Source organism: Fringilla coelebs (assembly GCF_963513975.1).
Source record: "Fringilla coelebs genome assembly, chromosome: 8".
In the NCBI taxonomy this organism is placed as follows: domain Eukaryota; kingdom Metazoa; phylum Chordata; class Aves; order Passeriformes; family Fringillidae; genus Fringilla; species Fringilla coelebs.
The window spans coordinates 14469201-14489952 of NC_140066.1; the positions used below are offsets into that span (position 1 = coordinate 14469201).

Consider the following 20752-nt stretch of genomic DNA (forward strand, 5'->3'; position numbering starts at 1 on the left):
AACTGAGGTACCAGCTGTTCAAAAGGTACATTTTGATACAGCAGCCTTTCAAATACCGTGTTGCTTAAGAATCTGGAGATTAAATTGATAGGTATTGTACTAAAAAAATAAGTATTGTGCATCCTGGTGTTTTCTTGGATGAAAGTCTTCTGATTCCCAGGGCAGAGCGTTGCTCTTATTACAGTACTAAGGTGTTATGTTTTAGCAATTACATCAGGGAGTGCAAAGGCAAGGATTTTAAATTCTCTCCTCATCTAATTTAGACAGCTATCAGGAGGCTTTATCTGCAGTAATTCATGTTTTTTAAATTAAACATAGCAAGCACAGTAGCATAGAGAGTTTGGAAAAGGAGTGGATGTACAAGAAAACTATATGGGAAGGATTGAAACTATGAGAAGGAAGATCAGAATAGTAGGCAGAATAATTTCTGACTTCAGAAGTCCAGAGCTGAAATCTGATCAAGTTAACAGCAGTTCTCATGTTATTTTCAAAGTTTGCTGGGTTGGCTCAGGAGATGTGTTCACATGGGGAATGGGGATATCATCAGTGTGTGCAGTTTCAAATGCTCAAAAAGTTTTTCATTTCCCTTTCTTGCATGGGAACTGAAATTAATTTGTCATTTAGTAAGTTGAAGGGTATTTCAATGGCATAGCTAAGCAGTCTGTGCTTTCATGCCTGAGGGAGACTAATATGGAAATGAAATATTTCATGAAATATGATCCACTTGATACACTGATCTCAAGGAAACAAGTATTTTTAGTTGGAATGAGTTGGAGGCAGAGGGCTTAACTGTGACAATGAAATGCCAGAGAAAGTCAAAATGACAAATACTACTTTATTTGGGCTTTTCTCTAAAACAGCCTGATTTAGATTCTTTTTCACCCTGGCTAATGTAGAATTCGTGGCTGAGAAAGTGAAGTTATAGAGACAAATATTTGAACAAAAGGCAGCGCTGCAAGAGAATAACTGCTCATTCATTCAGATAGATGCATGTTAAAGGGACAGTTTATCCTCTTTTGAGCCCTAAGTGCATTAACACCACTCCAGTAAGAATCACAGCAGCACATCTAACAGATGCCTGTGGGCTAGATCAGAATTTTATTGACAGCCTCTATTTTACAACAGGGTTCTAGCTGTGTATCTTGTGATAGCATTTCACATTAACTGTACATGCATACGGCCCCAGCCACTGTACCCCACCAATAAACCAAGATCGTCTCAAAAACAAGTTTATCATAAATCTCATTTTGAGCGCAGGCAACTGGTGCCACGAAGCTGCTTTGCAGGAGAGGGATAGGAACCTGTCAAGAACAAGAGTGTCACCTCTTACCAGCAAGATAACGAGCAACAGATTTTTAAATGCACATTTTCACATCCATCTTGATTTCATTTCCAGTGACGTCAAAGACACAAGTCTGTGTTTCCAGACATATGCCGTTTCTTTTTCTTTGGCTGTGTGATGTGTAAGGTCACATGCTGGTGACCCAGAAGCACCTTTTGTTTCTACTCTTAATATAATTATTGTTATTTTCAGTAAATGATTCAAATGTTCAGTTCCTGGACCAAGATGATGATGATGATCCTGACACAGAACTGTATCTCACGCAGCCTTTTGCTTGTGGAACCGCATTTGCCGTCAGCGTGCTGGACTCTCTCATGAGCGCAGTAAGCAAACAAATCTTTTTCATTCCCTTCTATCAGACTTGCTGTGAAAGAGAGTGAAGGTGTAGAATCTTTTCCTAAGGTAGGTAGGAGAAGAGGTTTTTTTCTTAGGTGCCAAGAGAATTTTGGAACCTAAGCTAGGTTATTTTCTTAGTTGGACACGGAGACTACAACTGAGATATCCAGGTCTTCCATGAGTCCACAATTTTATAAGAAAACAGTCTCATGTCATGTTTTAAGAGTCATGCTTTCAAAAAAAAAAAAAATTGTCCCTTCTGCCTAAAATCCAGACTCAAATTCAGTGTGTCAGTCCCTGTGCTCACCATTCTTGTCAGACAGCATCAACTGTGTTTTGAGCTTTTAATTTCCTGTAGCTATGAGCAATGCTCTGAGTATGAGTGCTGGGGGACACTGATAGAACTCCATGAAAGCCATTGTACACATCTCATAAACTCTATTTGTGGGAAGGGAGGTTATCCTCTCTTTTTCATATGGGCTTTCTTATTAATCAAAACTTCAGTGCATGCCAGAATCTACAGATGGTGGCCTTTGGTTATGTCTACATTGGGGTTTTTGTTTGCAGCCACAGCACAGCTCTGAAGCAAACCCCTCAGTAATGCTCCTTTTCATCCTCCTCATATTGGCAACATTTCCAGACCAGTCTTGCTCTGTGTGAGCTGCGCTTCATTCAGAGGGACCTTAAACTCTACTAAAAATAGCAAGGACATAGTCTTTTTAAAATCTGAGCATGGGCTTTCTGAGCTCACCTTGGAATAAAGTTCCATAGTGCTGGGAGGAGCCAAGCCTGACCTTCACCTGAATTCTGAATGAACTTTTTTGCTTTTAAGAAAAATTTGTAGGGATCTTTAAGATTTATTATTTATTTGTATTTCATATTCATGTACCTTTTCTTATAGTTTTCCCTGCTATATTTTCCATATGTTCCATCCACAGATAAATGACTCTACACAGATAAAATTTTATTCTAATACCCTAGGAGTTTTCAATAACCTCAGAAAATGCTTTTCTTGAAAGCCATTTACAATACTTTGTAGATGTGACAAATTTGGAAAACCTAAGCACGGACTCCTAAACTCTGTGCCTTCTCTAATTAAAATCTCTATCTAAAAAATTTTTAGCATATTCACATTATACATGGGAATAATTTAAGATAAAAGTTCCAAATGTTACTTAGAGCTGTTTATCTGCTCCCATTATTATCCAAGTCAATGTCTCTGAATGTATTGCTCAGTAGGGCACTTCAGAATCAAGAAGAAGTAGGGTTAATCCTTCTGGTTGCCACAGAAAGAGTGAGATACTGTGGACATCATGGCTTCCTTGTGCAAAGGTGTCTCAAGTAAATAATAGTGATGCAATGAAAAATAGGTACAGCATGCCTGTTCAGAAATTTTAATGTTTTTAGTTACTGCTAACCTTTATTAACTCTTAGTTTCAGACAACATGCCCCTCTGTTTTTGCGGTTTGATTCTATAAAAGTAATTTTTCTAAACATTTTCACATCCAAGTGGTCATATTATGTGTCAGGGACAGTGCTGCCTGCAGCCAGAGAAATATGATAACAAGAGTAGAAAATTCTCTACTTAAAAAAAAAAAAACAACCAACTAATCAAGAAGAAAAGCAAGGATTCAGTTGGTTAGAATTGTTCACTATCCTGTCTTTTCTTTCACCAGTTTTCTGATCAGTGGCAGTGTTATTTTCTCTTTATTCCTCAAAGGCCCAGCAAGGAGTTGGAAAAGTACAGTTCTTCCTGACCACTCAGAAAGTGTAAAATGTGTGTGATGTTTTCCCTTTACTATCTATATTCTCATGGGGAAGGTGTCTTATCCTTTTATTCTTCTCCAAGGAAAAGAGTCTTTCTCACACAAACTAATCTGTTTTCATATATTATTTCTTACCTTTATTTTCCTTTTTTTTTCCTGAAGTACACTTGATTTTAGCAAACAGCTTCTATTTAATATGTCTAATTTCATACTTTCCAGTATGGGAAACTGAACCCCAAATCCTAGCTAAATTGTGAGAACTGTAGTCATGCTTTCATCCTATTAATTGCACAGGAATTCTGTAAGAAGTATATAAAGTGCACAACAATAATAATAATAATAATTCTACAGTATTAATCAGTATTAAATTATAATTTTATTTTTTATAGTTTAATAATATTGCAGTAGTGCATTAAACCCAACTCATGAATCACAGATTAGAAAATGTGGTAACTTTCTAATTCAAGTCTGAGTGCTGGAGATCTTTAAGTTCTGCTAGTTTAGCAAGCATTATATCCTATAAGATGACAGGACTGGACATTTTAAGTTTGAAATTTTCTTTTATTTCCTTATTTCAAAGGTGAAAGGCTTAATGTAGTTTAGTTTTCAAAGTGCCATGTACTGGTCATGCACACACAGTTTGGCTTTGCAGCAAAGGCAGTATTTTCCACAAGCCCAGGATTCACAGGGCAGTAGCTCAAACACCATTGCTAAGAGGACAATAACCAGCTCAAAACCCGCACTGTGTTTTTGTTGAGTTGGTAGCAGTGATCTCACCAAGTTTGGTTCAAGAGCTTCACTGTGCTCTGTGGGAAGGCTCTGGGCTTGGTCCTGTTTTAACTGTGGCAGTGGCTATTGTTAAAATGCTCCAGCCAATCATTACTGTGTCTTTGAAGAGACATCTATTGCCATCAGGTACTTAAATGATACATTAATATTTATTTTGTCATAGCATATGCAAACCCAGGGAAATAATACATGTTGTCTGTCCGTCTCAAGGCAACACCACTTCTGGACAGCAGAGCTTTGCCTTCATCACCAGGTGAAATGTAACTAAAAAGTGTGGGATTAGAAGCATCTTTTAGGTTATGTAACTGGTTTTTAAAAATCTTATCTTCAGCTATGGAAAAGTCATATGATATAGGATAGTCAAGGGAGCACATATTTGAGCAGAAGTACTTCTTTCTGCATCTTGTTGAGATAGTTATTCCATCAAATCCTGAACATGCAAGGAAACCCGTTTTCAACAAAGAACCTTCAAACCTTTTCAACACACAAACCTTCAAAGGGTTGAGCAGTTGGCCAGAGAGCCAAAGCTTCCCTGTCCCTCCTCTTGGCACTGAAGACACGAGGACTGCAGCAGTTCTGGCAGGCTGGTATCCCTCCCACACCACCACTGCAAAGACCCCAGGTGCTGCTGGAGACAAGGATCTCCAGCACCACATGATACCACTTAACATTCACTACCCTGGAATTCATTTTCTTCTGCCAGAACTTCAGGTCTTGATTGTTTTCTGTATTACCAAATCCTACTTTTTCTTCATATAAACAGAAGTACAGAATGGAAGAAAATCATTAAAACAGTTAAAAATAACTTTTCATTATGTCCCGTAGTCAAGAATTCTCCCCAAGGGATCTTCACGGTCTTCTTTATACAGAAAAGAAACTGTTCTAATCTTTGATGTGAACACAAGACTATTTTTCATGCAATTCTGTTCAGAGAATTAGTAAGCAGCATGTTGTAACTTAAAGTTACAAGATTACAAGAAGTACCAAAATTTTTAAAAATTTGGACAATAGTTTAAGAATTAATCGATTTTCAAATGGTGAAATGCTGTTATTTATTGTCTGCTGTTTATTCTGTCTCAAAGACCCTTTTTTTGTTGGTATGAATTACTGATGTTATCTCAGTCATTCCTCAGGTTTGGATATATATTATTCCTCCAATTCAATGAGAAAAGCAACTTAAAATATTTGTTTGTAAGTCAGGTTAAAAACCACATGTGGTAGAGGAAGAGGAGGAGTCTTCTTAAAAGAAATTCATTTAAAAATCCACTAGCAAACACAAAAAAGGCAGATAAAACTTGAAAAATGACAATTTTAGTGTAATTATAAATGAAAGGCAAAGTGCTATTAAAGTTAAAGCAATATTATTAAAAGATGTGCTAATTTTCAGTTAAATTTTCTGTAGAAGACCAATTAGTTTAAAAGACATGACAGCATTAACTGCAAAACATAAGCACTCTGGTAATTATACTTTAAAAAATGATTGAACAAATGGGAAAGCATCCTTGAAACATTTGCAAGAGCTGCACTACAATTCCAAAGCAAGGGCTAGGTGGCACTGCTAGCTCAGATATCTGTGTCACAATTTCCTTGCTATTTACCCAGTTTCACTGTGTATGATGCATTTCTTTTTTCCTGTGCTTAGAATACACCTATTTCATGCTCTCATTACAGATGCTGATTAAAGGGGTATCACACACATGTCCAGTGTGGGGTTTGGTTAACGACAATAGCAAACAAGTATTTCCTCAGTTTTGATTTTATACTCAACAAAAGGGATTCTTTTCCATCACTGAAAAGCGCCTTGTTACTTTAAGTACAACAGCACCTTTCCAAAGGCATTCTGTAGATCAGTTTCTTATAAGTACTGGCATATTCAGGCCATGTACCCTCCCACAGAGCAAGTAGAAGATCACTCTCAAATTAATTTCAGTGTATTATTATTCCAAAGGAAATGGATATCAGCTAGTTCAGCCTTTCAGTGTTCCCCTAGTTCCAAACTGGCAAGATGTAATGAGGAGTCTGATTTTTGTGGCAATCAAAAGCATGGGCAGACAGCTCTTTCTTGAGGAGTGCTAAATACTTTAGTACGGAAGGAAGCAACCCTATTTAGCAGAAGGTGAGAAGTTACAGCTTCCTATTCACCCATCTTTTCTTGCTTATGGTTGGACATTTTCTGATCAGATGCAATGCTGCAGCAGTTTGTCCTGAAACTTGGAACCTTTTCTCCCAATGACTGCAAAAAAAAAAACAAACCAAACCCAAGAAATCTTTTGGCTGCACTTATCCGTCTGATTGAATGGTGCCATCCCCATCAGTCATGGTGTGAAACCCAAATTAAGCCATTATTCCAGAATAAATGCTGCTTCCTTTGCTAATAAGGGTCTTATCTTTGCCTTAGAGGTATAGCACAGTGGAAAGAGTTGCCAAAGAGGGTGACTCTGATTTCATCTCAGGGACATCAAGGAAGAAGTAATTGCAAAATAAACAATCATGCCGGAATGTCTTCTTTCTCTCACCATGGCAATTCCTATTAAACATCATGTAATTGCTCCAGACTTACATTCCTGCAAGGGGTCACATTGATTTTCCTCTAAGTTAAGAGAGGTTTGAGTATTACACTTGAATTGTTACCCAGTGCATCCACATGTGTAAGAGCTGATTTGAGATTAGCCATTGTTTTAGACTAGCTGAATCTTCATGAACCTCTGCTTATGTCAGACTGCTCCTTACAATATGCTTTGTAGCTAAAATATGTAGTGCCTTTACCCAGGTTAAATAATTGGAGTTGATGAGGTGCAAGTATTTGCTTTAGGGCATGTATAACAGTAAGAATATGTTCCTCTCATTTTAATTTAGTCAACAGGTGAATGGCATATATACCTATGTAAATAAGCAGAGAAGCTTGAAGTTAGGAAACTTCAATGTAAATTGAAAAACATTGCTGCGTAGAACTCATTTTCTTCTGTTTTATCTGTCATCTCCAGCAAACAATGAAACTGAAGTTTCATTATACAAAGAAAGAATATCAAAGCAACATGGATAGGAAGCCAGTTCTGCTTTTTGATCTCAGGATAAAATATTTCAACCTCTACCTCAGTTTACCCATGTATTAAATACAGTTACATTATATGGCTAGAGCAATGAATTTCATTGAAAAGTACTATTTTAAAAGTCTTATCTTTAGACAACAAGCACTGTTGGAGAATTCACTATTCGTTTTTACTCGGTTGGATTACAGACATTTGTTCTAAGTCCTAAATTCAACAAAATCCAGAAATCCAGTAATGTCAATCCTGTGTACTCTACAGTGAGCTCATTTTTTCCTTTTATGTTCCTTGCACTTTCAAAGCTTCTGCAAACTCAGACATTGGTGACATTATAAGTGACAGTCTTTCCTTTTTTTTGTTCAACATCTTTTTTTGCCCAGTACAATACATTGCAGATGTTTAACCGAGTATGTCTGAACTATACCAGTATACTTTTAAGTGAACTTGAAAGTCATTCATCTGGATTTGAATTAATATTTTAAATACCCATTGTTTGCCTGACAGACCAGCAATGCTACAGATGCTGGCAAAATGTCAGTGTGGAGTAAATCTTCCCTAATAAACCACACTTACCCTATACCCTAGAGTTTTTTAAAAGGACCACCAGGATCCCAAACTCATCATACATTTATCTGGAATGAACTCAAGATGTTTAATTGATACATGCTTATGTCTGAACACTGTCAAGTCTCGTAATAAGATGTTTAGTACAATACATCGGTTAGACTGCTAGAGTCCAGCCACAGTAATAAGTAATGACATTTGCAGCACAAAGGCAGCTCCCCAACGAATTGGTGACAAGAGTAAAAAGGCAATCTAGCCTGTGTAAGCTTTAAATGTGGTCTGAATTTTACAATTACATGTCCTAAAGCCCATTATTAGACATGAGGGCGATGAGAAGGAAAGCAGTCATTGCATCACTACTAACACCAATTATAGGAAACATAAATCATTCAAATTTTTGTACTTTAATAAAAATCAGCCTGAATTGGTGTTTAAAAGGAAGGATCCAGTATAGGAGCCTAATGGGATAGAAGAAAATAGAGTAATTGGAGGCTGCTGTCTTTTCACTTTCTATATAAAATTATTTGAAGAGACAGCCAAGAACTTTAAACAGCAGAAACCCGGAAAAGTTGTAATTTGGATGTCTTCAGTTGTGACTTTAATGGTGTTTGCTTAAAGAGCTTTCTTTTATCTCTGCAGACATACTTCAATGACAATATCCTCACACTGATACGGACATTGGTAACAGGAGGAGCCACACCAGAGCTGGAAGCACTGATTGCTGAGGAAAATGCATTGAGAGGAGGTTACAGCACGCCCCAGACACTTGCAAACAGGGACAGGTGTCGAGTTGCTCAGTTGGCTTTGTATGATGGGCCATTTGCAGACCTAGGGGTAAGATCATGAGGGAAATGCAGGACCCAGGCTGGTCTGTGCTCTATTAGCTTTCTCTCAGACTGAGTGAAAAATCCATATAAATGAGCATATAATTTCTATTATTGAATTTAATAGAGCTTTTGGATTGTTTAAAAATTTATAGCACAGAGTGCTAGGTTTGCTCTTTACCTTTTTAAGAAGCTGTATGACTGCCCAGGATCCTTGCCTGCACGCTTCATACAGAAAATCCTGTGGCTCTTCTTCATTGTCAGCTAAAGAGATGGATGAGCTGATATGGATGATATAACCATTTGATATGGATGATATAACCATTTGATATGGATGATATAACCATTACAGTAATAATGAATTTAAAATTTATTCAATATGTATAGAGATACCTTTTTTGGGTGCTGATAAGCTTATTCAGTGTTTTCACAGAGCTTCCAATTTTTGAAATCTGCTTATTAGCTTGAAAACAAAGGTTTGTAAGGTTTGGTTTCTGCTGGTTTTGGATGAACTAAAATTCTTATGAAATCCTAATTTTCTGATAATTGGACTGCACTGTTCTAAGGGTGAAGTCAAAAAAACAAGCAAAAAAATTAAAATCCCAAACCAAATAAATAAATGATCATCTAAAAATAGTGCATTATATAAAAATAAAATATCTAGAAATATTTTCTGGACCACATTTTGAAATCTTGAGGTAATCCCAAAGCACCCACTCTGCTTTGATAATGATGATGTAGGATTTTGATGATTTTTTCCTAAAATAACCCTGTGTTCAGCAGCTCTGTCCAAAAAGAACGGAATGACCTTCACAGAAATGTCAGGGAATCCCAGTTTAAGGATTAGGGCAAGAGTGCACAGATGGAAGCCTACAGCCTTGCAGTTGATGTAGCAGTCTAGTTGTAGCTGAGACGAGCAACACATCAAAACTCTTTGGCATGCAGCTTAACATTTCCACAAATAAAATAAGCAACACCAATCTTTTGAATGCTGTTTCACCAGAGCCTCAATTGCACTACATCTGTGAAGGCAGAATGCATTAACACTCATGATTATTTAAGAATCACTATTTTGGATATACAAATGAGCAAATCTAAACTTATTTTTTGCTAATCATACATTTAGTCATTATATTACAGCAGCAGATATTTTATTATCCTTTTAAACCCACTGAACTCTAATTTCTGTTGTGCTCCTCATGAAATTTTTTTTTTGTCTGGATGACAGTATGACTGCTGCCAAGAAAGGGTCAAAGATACTAACAATTTTAATACCACAGTTAATGTAATTTGTAGAATATGCATTGTCTGGTACAAAAGTTTAGATTTCCAGCTTAAAGCAAATCACTCACTCTTTCTAATTTGCCATTATTTTATGGACCAAGGCTCTCCAAAAAACCCATCATCACTTTACATAGTTACTTATTTGAAATAAAACATTTAGATTATTCATTTCCTTGGCTAAAAGGCTCTCATTTGAGACGAACAACAGGCTGTCTGTACATTGTCCCTTTTTCATAAGTTCATACTGCACGACCTGTTCCCTGACATTGTGTTAACAGAGCAGAGAAAGGAAAAAAATGTGCTGTTCTCTTTTTTTTGTTTTAATCTCCTCTCTTTCCTCTAGGACGGAGGTTGTTATGGTGATCTGTTTTGTAAAGCACTAAAAACATACAATATGCTTTGCTTTGGAATTTATCGATTAAGGGATGCACATCTAAGTACTCCCAGCCAATGCACTAAACGGTGAGTCTGGTCTTTCAGAACATCTCTGCTTCACTGCTCCTCAGTCCCCTCAGTGAGGAAAAGCCCAGTGCCTGTAATAAAAATAAAAAAGAGCTCGCTCTGTTTTCCTCAATCCTCTTTTAGGATTTCACCATCATTCTATCTGACTTTAAATCATAAGCTGGATATCACAGCATAAGTTGTCAGCTGATTTTATTCAAAATTTTTTAATTGAATCTTCAGAGTGTATCTTTAGCTTGTTTGCTCTATGATGATCCACTGTTTGCCTGCAAGGAAAGGGCTTCAGTTCCCTTATATCAATCAGGTCTAAGTTGTGGGATAATAATTTAAATTACAGTAGCTAGTCTTTTTTCTGAATGCTCAAATAATACTCCTGTGGGCTTCCCATCAGTACCATCTGTGTCTAAGCATAATTTCTTCCAGTAAATGGAAACCCTTCTCTTGGTAGACTACATTTTTACTTCAGTAGCACCAAGCCTGACCTTAGTGCTTTAAATAGAGCAGACACATTTCCATCTTTGCAAACTGAAGGCCATTTAGCAGCTTGCTTGAAATGTGTCTTAATTAACTGCTTCCTAGAAATACACACACAGACCCATACCAGAAGTATCACAAATCTACCATCTGTTACTGTTTCATGCTCTACAGAAAGCATCGTTATTGGGTGAACGTGGCAATAAACAGCACTGCAGCCCACCAAAGTGGCTTCCTCTGTAAGAATTTGAATAAATTAGGTAGAAAAATTGAGTTGCAGTTAGATTTACCCTGTAGTTACTATACTTTGGATTATTTGTTGGCTTAATAAGGAACTTCTGTCCCTGAAGCAGCTAAGCAGATTTCTTATGAGCAGTGAATTAATTTGAAACGAAGTCATGAGCTTCATGTTCAGTTTTTGCTCATTTCTTGCTTGGACAGAAAATGCCGATTGCCTTGCTCAAGTCTGTTTTTCACATGCATGAAAAAATTCAGCAGCTGCTCTCTAAGTCCTTCATACCCTGAAAGGCCATTAGGTGAAGGTGGGGATTCTTGAAATTGAGCAAGTTTTTATTTCAGGCCTGGGATTTATACTAAGCAATATTGGATTCTTGGATGTGCAGATTTCTCTTTATAAATGCTTTTTGAGGCCATGGATGTACATGCGGAGTGAATGAACGAAATTAACCTCGCTATAAAGTTATTGATGTATTTTCCTTAACTGGTTTTAACTACAGTCGCAATCCAAACCAATAATTATATCCCTTGTTCTACTGACTTTATTTAAATATTTAATAACTATGTAAATATGTATTTAAATGTGATATGTACTCAAATATTATTTAAATAAGCTGCATGTGAAATCCTCCTCTCTCTGCTTTTCAGCCATTCTTTTAAATACCCTTTGTGGTGGCTATGTTACTGTTTTTTGTCAATATATAAGTATATTTGCTAGAGTCATTGCATTATGGTGCAGCCAGAGAAAGGAGCATGATTTGTATGGTGGTTTCTCTGAAAAATCATTATGTGATTCACTTGAAGAACATCATTCTCAGGCATTTTGTCTGTCTGACAGAAAATATTAAAAAAGTGACAGCTGACTTAAAAAGGTCCTAAACCATAGCAGGAATTGTTTGAGCTAAAATTAGGAACAAACAGAAATGCAAAAATTGGGCTAAGTGTTCTTGAGCTAAAAACTCTAGAAGAAATTTTTCTGTGTAAATCTAAACCTGTTTTCTCTTTCTTTTTTTCCGTCTTCCTTTCTTTCCAGTTACGTTATCACAAACCCACCGTATGAATTCGAGCTTGTGCCGACGGACTTGATCTTCTGTTTGATGCAATTTGACCACAACGCTGGCCAGTCCCGAGCCAGCCTTTCTCATTCCTCCCATTCCTCCTACTCTTCCAGCAAGAAGAGCTCATCAGTTCACTCCATCCCATCTACAGCCAACCGACCGAACCGCACCAAGAGCAGAGATTCCCGGGACAAACAGAAGTATGTGCAGGAAGATAGACTTTGATATGTGTATCTGCTCCCACTGTGTGTGAAACTTGCATTCACCACCCATTCTCCCCGGTTAATGTTTCCAGCAGTAATGTTCCCTGTTTTCCCATGGAGTTCTCCCTTTTTTGTACACATATTTTGCATATGTATGACAGTGTGCATGTGATTGTCATTTTTATTTCACCACCATAAAACCCTTAAGCACAACAGCAACAAAGCAGACGGACCAAAAGTTATTTATGATGCTAGGGGAGAATAAAAAAAGAATTCCAAACCCATAGGCACACTGAAAACATAAATAACTCACTGCAGTTACTCTACATATCCAAAAATAGAATATATTTAACATGAACACTTGCTCTTGATGTCAGAGTTACACAAAGAAAGTCATTTAGTGCAGAAGTGTTGATGTATGTCGCGGTAGGTTTTTTTTAATACTCATATTTACAGGAGCTCATACATTTATTTGAAGCTTATAAAACTCTCCTATTAAAAAAAAAAAAACAACAAAAACCATGCAAAAAAAAAAAAAAATCCGAGCTGATTTTTCACTCTTGAAGCTTATATTATATAGGGCTTACACTTGTATAGATTAGACATCTGCTTTATACCAAAGCAATATCAGGGACTTTTCTGCTTGTTTAAGAACTTTCTCTAAAATACTAGTCTTTTGGAGATGGTGTATTTTCCCTTTAACACTGAAATTGTCGGGGCATGAAGTTTTACAACTCCAATGGTTTAATTTAAGTTTAGAAAGACTCTAATTGCATATTAAATTATTATTCTGTCTATTTATATTGCCACATGAATAGCTATATTTTCTTTCACTTTTGACATTTGGGATAAAAAGCCATATGTATCATAAATATTGGATGTAAGTCATTAAAAACTGCCTTCTTGGGACTTTTACGTCTTTAAAAGGTGAATTAGTCACCTTATGTACAGAATAAATAATGTTCAGAAAAGAGCAAGCATTTTTCTATGCTTACATATCAGATCTCAAGGGACTTTGTTCCTTTCCCCAGATGGTAGTTTAACTTTTCCAAGTTAGTGTTCATATAAATCTTCCAATAAGAGTCATAATATGTGAAGAACCTCCAGAAATCTTGCTGCATGTTCTACCTGTTTTTTTCAACAGGTGCATGCCAGTATGCAGGAATGCAGGGAAGACAACTGAGTGCCTTTAAATCTCTCCCATTTGGGGGGAAAAGGTGCTGTGCCCCAGACTGTTAATGAGGAGAGCAAGAGGGCTGGGTTGAAAAATGTTCACAGTGCTGAGGCGTCGTGCTCCGTGCACTTGCCAGAATTTAGTTCTTGCAAATTGTCACCAATGACACATGTAGCCAAAAAAAGTTGTGGCAGAGAACTAAATAAAGTAGTGGAAAGGACCCTGCCCTAGACAGCCATAGGAATGATAGTTCAGGCTTGCTTTTACTTTTTTTTTCTTGGTTTAAACTTCAGAAGCCAATGTATATTTTGAAATATACAGCTAGCTCTAGGTTTATGGAGGGCTTCCGAGGGTAGGGAGGGCAGAAACACGTACCCTCTTCTCTGGCTATCCAGCAAGAAAGCATGCAGACAGAAAAATATTTAGATTTGGAATGATTAGCATTGTAACTGCCAACCCAATCAAGGTGCTTTTATGGTTAGTTTTGTCTTCTACCTTCCCCTTCCCCAAGCATGATAATTTTGAAGATTTGCTTGCTGTGTGAATTGACAATAAAGCCAAGCACTTTTACTGACAAAACCTGGAACCATGTAAGTGGGCTACAGAGAATACCACTGTGCAGTGCTGAGCATAATGATTGGAATACAGTCTCTATGTGTGAGTGTGCATTCAAACGCAGCTGTAAGTCCAATCGGTGAAATACATTGCAAATTGCGGTTGCTCCCCTACAAATGAGACTATTACAGTTGCTCTTCATCATAAAGAAAAATTTCACGCGTTCCTTTTTGCAACGAAAGTTATCGTGTTTTGCCCTCAGAATATTTATTGCTACAAGGATGTGCCAGTTAAAGTGCTCAACCAGAAATATGACAGTTTAAAAGCATTGTAAAACTTACATAGCTTACTTCTTTTTCTAAAGTGCAACAAGGATGAATAGAATGGGCCAAGGTATGAAAATTAATGGTTCTGCATGACCTAGCAACTGCTGTGGGTTTCCCTCTATAACTTTGTCCTTGTGAAAACTTGTGAAATTAAAAAAAAATAGTTACAAACCTTATTCAGTTATTGGTTTGTTTGTTTGGTTGATTGTTTTGTTGGTTTTCTTTTGCCTTTTTTTCCCTACCAAACCAGAAGTAAAACTGGCTGCTGCTGCTGCTGTTTCTCAACCCTGTTTTGTTTTTTTATCCTCTCATCTGCTTGCCTTTCTAATTGCACGTGTCCTTTTGTAAGCACCCAGGTTCCTGCTCAATGAAGATGCCTATCGTGGTGCAGACATTACTTTAATTTCCCATTCTTCATTCCAATTTCTTTCCTACCTTCCCCTCCCTACTCTTATTCCCCATGTATGTACATGAGCATCTTTTTATGTTGGCAGAATTGATTGAAGATAGTTGAGAGCAGTTACACATTTTGGAAGAATGTTAATGGCTTTGACACCAAAATACTTTTCCATTAATGTTTTATCTGTTTTCCATTTAGCAGAGAAAGGAAGGGAGTTAATATGAAGCCACTTGTCACATGCAACATGACGATTTTTATCCAAAGAAATAGTATTTGTATAACAGAGCAGCTCAAATAGAAAAATATAAACAGCATACATTAGAGAAGTAACTTGCCTACTTTGTGAACTGCAGAAGAGTATCTAATGTGGGTGCAAATCTAAATTCCTTAAATTACATTGAAGTCTACTCTACCTCTGTCCTCTATCCCAAAGTTAGAATTCTAAAACTTTTGACTTTTAGTAGTATTGCGTACAATTTCCACTGCTGGCTATAGTCAGATTGATCAAATACTTTATTATAGTGATGAAGGTATTCTGATATCGATATACTAATGGAGGCTGGTCATTCTAAGTTGGTCATTATAAATACTTAACTTTATGTTGGTGTTTATATTGAAAAGTAAGAGGAAATCTCCTGTTCTATGCCAAGTCAGACAACCATAGTAGAATGGTTAGTTTTTGAAAGTGAAGAAGTACCACCAATGTCAGGAAGTGGCATTTTAGGTTTTTAAATGAAGGTCCTGCCATTTATATCAGTCCCAGCATGGTTTCAGCATTGGAAACCAAATTCTTAGTGAGCTTAAGTGTTGACAAAAAACCACGTCTAGCAAACCTGCAGGTTCCCGTTGTCAAAACTAAGAATTTTGGTAGTTTAAAAAATAAAAAAATCAAGAACAAGTCCAGAACATTATCTTTGTCACAAAACTTTAGTTTCTCTGGAGCAAAGTAAAGTTCTTCATAGAAAAAATAGTTTATTCTCTCTTTCCCTGCAAATTTCTTACTGCCTGCTACATGTAAAATATTCATCTGCCACACAAAGAATTGCTGAGCAGGTGGGTGGAGAAACTTTGAATACTTTCCTTTCTCATGCAGGACCAAAGTACATGAAAGAATTTTCAGCTTAGTTATAAACAAGATGGTTACATGCAGGGAGGAGACACACAAACACATACATGCAAACTAATTTGAAACTGCAAGTGTCACAGAAGACAAAAAATGCATGTTTTAAACATCTGAAAGGTAACCTGGGATTATGGTGAGAATGCAAATATAGTAAAACCTTTGTGTTATGTTTGGGTAGTATTTTCTTTGCCTCTTCTTAGAAGAGAGGGTGTCTCACAGTGACATTTGCTCTCAGTTGCTACTCAGTCCAAAATTAATAACAGAAATTTTAAAGCACCAGTATAATGAATCTGTTTGAGAGAATTGCTGCAATCTTACATAAGTTGAAGAAAACTGTATTTTGATATTTTTACTTTGATTATTTATATCCTTTTTTTTATGCTGCAGGAAAGAGCGTTACACAAAAACATTAATTTTTATTTATTTGTAATATGAGCATTAAGCCTTTTGAACCCTCATGTATGCACTGATGCTGATAGGCCATTACAAACATAGATGTTTGAGAGGAGAGTAAGTGTTTTCTGCCATCTGATACATTCAGTTACTAAGCTGTTCCAACATCTCTCAGGTAATGCTGTCAAAAAGAAGCCTGTCAAATAGCGTAGGAAGATCAGGGACTTTTTTAGCCGCTCCTAAAAAAAATAAGGTAAAAAACTATGCCTGTTGTCACTATAATGTAGAAACATTTCTATTAAGGATCAATATGCATAGTCCAAAAGGGAGAGAAACAGACTCAATGTGACAGAGAACTTAAAAATACTTGGTGAATATAGCAATATATAAAGACTTTAAAAAGGGGGCTTCTGATGTAAAGGAAGAAAGTAAACATTAAAGATAAATATCCGTGCTAAGACTCTGGAAGACATACCAAAATCAGTCTGTAGGCATAGCATAAAAGACTCTAAAGTGTGTAGGGACTTCAAGAAGGACATTTAGTGACTGGGAGCAGAATATCAGTGTCCAAGAGTAAAGATCAGGAGTGTTAAGCTCACATTACAAAGGTAAGTAGAGAGGTCAATGAATTTGCACAAGAGATTCATCATTATGTGGTCAAATATAATTTTGACAGCAGAGAGGAACAGGAAAGGTATAAAGCTGCATGCTGGAGAATGATAATGCTTGGGTCAAGGTTTCAGCACTGGCAAAATGAAATCTAAACAGCAAAAGACATTAGAATCTACTAGCTTCTGCATTTATTATTAATGTTTTGTATGTACTACTTGCCAGGTAAAGGCAAAAAGAGACTGGGTGGTGTCTTTTTAAAGAACAGCTCCCTATATAGGAGTTCTATTGTAGATTTAACACATAAATAAATAGCTTATTTGGAAAATTTTAGGGAAGGCAGGGTATTTTGAAGTGCTTTACATTGGCTGCTAAGAAATGCAACACGGTTCTGATTCTTAGCACTCACACAAGCCTCCCCTTACTTGCTACAACATTGAATTAACTTGCACCAAGTTCTGTTTGTAAGGAAAGTTTTTGCACCAAGTGTTTAAAAAAACAAGGTAGCAATGAAAGTTCACGGTGCTTAACTTGCCTCAAAATCATTTTAAACACAAACCATTAGAAAACTGTTAGTTTGAAATTGTTTATGTGATCTCACAAGGCTTTTAAAACATGATAACCATCACACTTTACACCTCTCTGAAAGGTTAGTTTAATCGTAGATCACATAAAATTGGTTTCCACAAATGCATAATGGTTCATGTGTCACACTTGAACTAAATGGTTTTTTAAATGGAGCTGAAATTATTTTGATGTGTACACATTCCCAGACTTCTTTTTCCTACAACCTTTCTTAAACCGGCCCCCATCAGGAATCATTCCCTTAAAGTCTCATTAATAATTCAGATGTTCTGATTACTTTAAAAGATCTGTGGAATTGAGGCTTTTTTTTTTTTTTTAACTGCTTGACAAAAAGATAAATGAATGTAGAAAGAAACGGTAGGAGTCTGGCAAGCTGTAGATCATCTCTGAACAGATTGTAACTTTATCATTCTGTCAGGAAGAATAATTTAAAGCACTTAATCAGTTAGCTTCAGTGTGCAGGATGTAACATTATGAATTCCTATCGTCCAATCTGTTCAAATCAAAGGGAACTTAATTATAATAGGTGAGAGAGAGGGAGATGGGAGATTGAACATCGTTCAGACTCAGGCACCTTTAAGGGGGCAGGGAATTATTTACTCTGGTCACAAATGAGTAGGATATTTTTAAACACAAGTGAAAAGCATTTTAGAAAATTACAAGAAAAACAAGTTCCATTTCCCTTCAGTAATAAGCCATTAATAAGTAATAGAATTTCTACGTTTGATTTAATTTTTTTTTAGATGTGTATGAATGGGTGGCAAAGGTTTTAATGAGTGGTGGGGGTTTGGATTGTAAATTCTAAAAATCCATATAAAATGGAAGAGGTTTAATTTGTTATTCACGAAAGTGACTGAAAAGTCCAGCAATTCTGGAGATTAAGGTACTTCTTGAGAGACTCTAACTCCAAAGGTCTTTGTTTATTCTTGTGCAGTTATGTCCCAAGTATTTTTCCTCTATTTCTATCAGCCTTTCAATTTCTTTTCTCTCCTTTACCTCCTGAGCTTTTGTGCTCAGTCCTTGGGTTTCTAAGATGAATTTTGCTTTGCTAATTTTAAGTAATTTATTTATTAAAAAATGAGCATTCTTTCCACTCTTGTGCTGAGTCCAGGTACTGCAGCATTTCAGTGGTTAGAAAAGTAGCAGTTCATGTTATAAGAGTGAGGCCTTAAAGCTTCTGCAGCATTTTGGATTCCCCATTGGAGTGAGAAGTAGTGCATACATGTAAGAGTAGCGGCTCTGGTGCGACGCACTTTGAGCCTTCCATGTAGTAATGAAATGCCCAGAACCATAAGTGTCCACTGCTCTGCCCACCCACCTCTGGAATCTGGGGAAGGAGGACAAGAGTGGAGACAGAACTCTGTTCACAAATGCTTGTCAAGGCACCAGTGCACCTAATGGCCAATGGCCACTCTCTAGATCAGGAGTTCCCAAGTCTTGGAATAAAGTTATCTTGTAAGGTTGCATACCTGTCATTGAGAAATTACCACAGAAGTTGCTCCCTAAAGGGTTTAAGAATTGTTTTTTCTTTCTTTTGTGAGTTTTAAGAAGCTTTTGCCCATACCTGCAATGGAGCAGTGCAACATAGTGGTTACAGTGATGAACAGCTGGGACAGGGCTGCAATGCTGCAGCCGCTCAGCATCCTCCCACATTGCTCCCAGCCCACCTTAAAGCCGCACCATAAAAATTCCTCCTGTGATCATGGAAACAGGCACTGCTCAAGGACAGAAAAGAAAGAGCTTCCTCTCTAATTTTCCTTTAAGTCCTTACTTCCTTTGCCTTGCTGTCACCTATCATGACTGATCCCTTCAGGATTAGCTGGAGCCCCCACCGCAGTCACCTGCAGTGTCTGGTGTGTTCCCCAGCGCAGGTTAAACCCTAGAGTCCAGTAGTACCCAAGCACCTGTGTTTCAGAGTAGGGATATGATGCCCACCCTGTGCAGCAAGGCTGATCTCTGCTGCAGGAATACAAGTCCTGTTTAGTCTAACACCAGCTGCAGTAAGTTCTCTATGTTCCTCTGCATGATTTTCAGGGCCAGCAGTAGCCACCACCCCAAGGCTGAAATGGTTCAGAGAAGTCTCTGACTCTTTAGGTGCTTCTCTGTGAATAGACTCACATGCTCTTTTCTGTATTACCCTTATCCCAGCTGCTCTCCTTGGCTTCTTAGTTTAGACTTTGGTTTGTATCATTTTTTTTTTCAATAAATGAATCACCTGAGCATGGGCACAAGAAAAGAGCTCTCTTACATCCAACAAGCAAACTAGCATATTGGCAGTTTTCTTTAGCTTCTATTTTCAAATCTGCAAGCGTCATCCTCCTTTCATAACTGTATTTTCAGAGGTATTAATCTAATGCACTGTACTGCTAGTAATTGGTCAAAGTCACCTTCTATTGATCTGTTTTCTATAAACTTTACTGACTGCTCCCTTTTTCTTTTTCTTTTTTTTTATGTTTCTGTGTATGTGTGCTTCACTAATTAACACTTTCATTTTTCCCTCCTTATTCTGTCTCTACCTGTTTTGCTCCTTAGCAGAAAAGAAATGGTTTACAGATGAGCCGGATAATGCCTATCCCAGAAACATTCAAATCAAGCCCATGAGCACTCACATGGCCAATCAGATCAATCAATATAAATCGACAAGCAGCTTGATACCACCAATACGAGAAGTTGAAGATGAATGTTGACTCCTTCGAAGCCAGAACTATTTTTATAAAGCCTGACAAACTTCATGAATGGTGATGTGACATTTATTCCTCTTACTTGCTGAACCACTGATGGAGAAGTTGAGAAGGGCACGCTTAATGGGAAAATAAAGTAGACAGATCTTTGTTTGTCTGCCTTTAATATTGCTTCCACGTATTTTGGAAACTATTTCATTTATAAATGAACATAATCAAAACTAGTCATGTATAGCCTCTAGCATTTTAAATTATTTTTATTTATTAGAAAAAATATATTTTTCTTTTTTTTTTCATTGTTAAGTATTTTCCCTTAAAAAAATGGTATATGTGGCCAGACTCCTAAGAATTTAAAAAACCCAACAAACCCTCAGTCTTTGGCTTAAAGGAGAATGATGGTCACAGTTATAAGGATATGTAATTAAGGGAGACAAATGATATATTTACAAAAAGGAAAAAAAGTCCAACTTGTATTTTAGTAAATCAAAAAAAAAAAATACAAAAAACCCAAGAAAAAAAC

The 20752-nt window shown here is 36.9% G+C and overlaps 1 protein-coding gene across 8 annotated transcripts in view; it reads left to right on the top strand.

Moving 5' to 3' along the window:
- KCNMA1 (potassium calcium-activated channel subfamily M alpha 1) overlaps window positions 1-20238 on the top strand; it is a gene marked incomplete at its 3' end in the record, with an annotated part of 410494 nt that extends 390256 nt beyond the window's left edge. For 4 of the 8 annotated variants that reach the window (XM_084210403.1, XM_084210404.1, XM_084210405.1 and 1 more), the window contains 5 exons: window positions 1535-1665; window positions 8484-8678; window positions 10296-10414; window positions 12159-12383; window positions 20084-20108. In XM_084210403.1, coding sequence (XP_084066529.1) covers window positions 1535-1665; window positions 8484-8678; window positions 10296-10414; window positions 12159-12383; window positions 20084-20108 — 695 coding nt within the window. Of the gene's footprint in view, window positions 1-1534; window positions 1666-8483; window positions 8679-10295; window positions 10415-12158; window positions 12409-14479; window positions 14509-20083 lie in introns of those variants that run through there. The other 4 variants (XM_084210400.1, XM_084210402.1, XM_084210399.1 and 1 more) reach the window with 3 other exon arrangements.
- Between the last annotated feature and the right edge of the window lie 514 nt (window positions 20239-20752).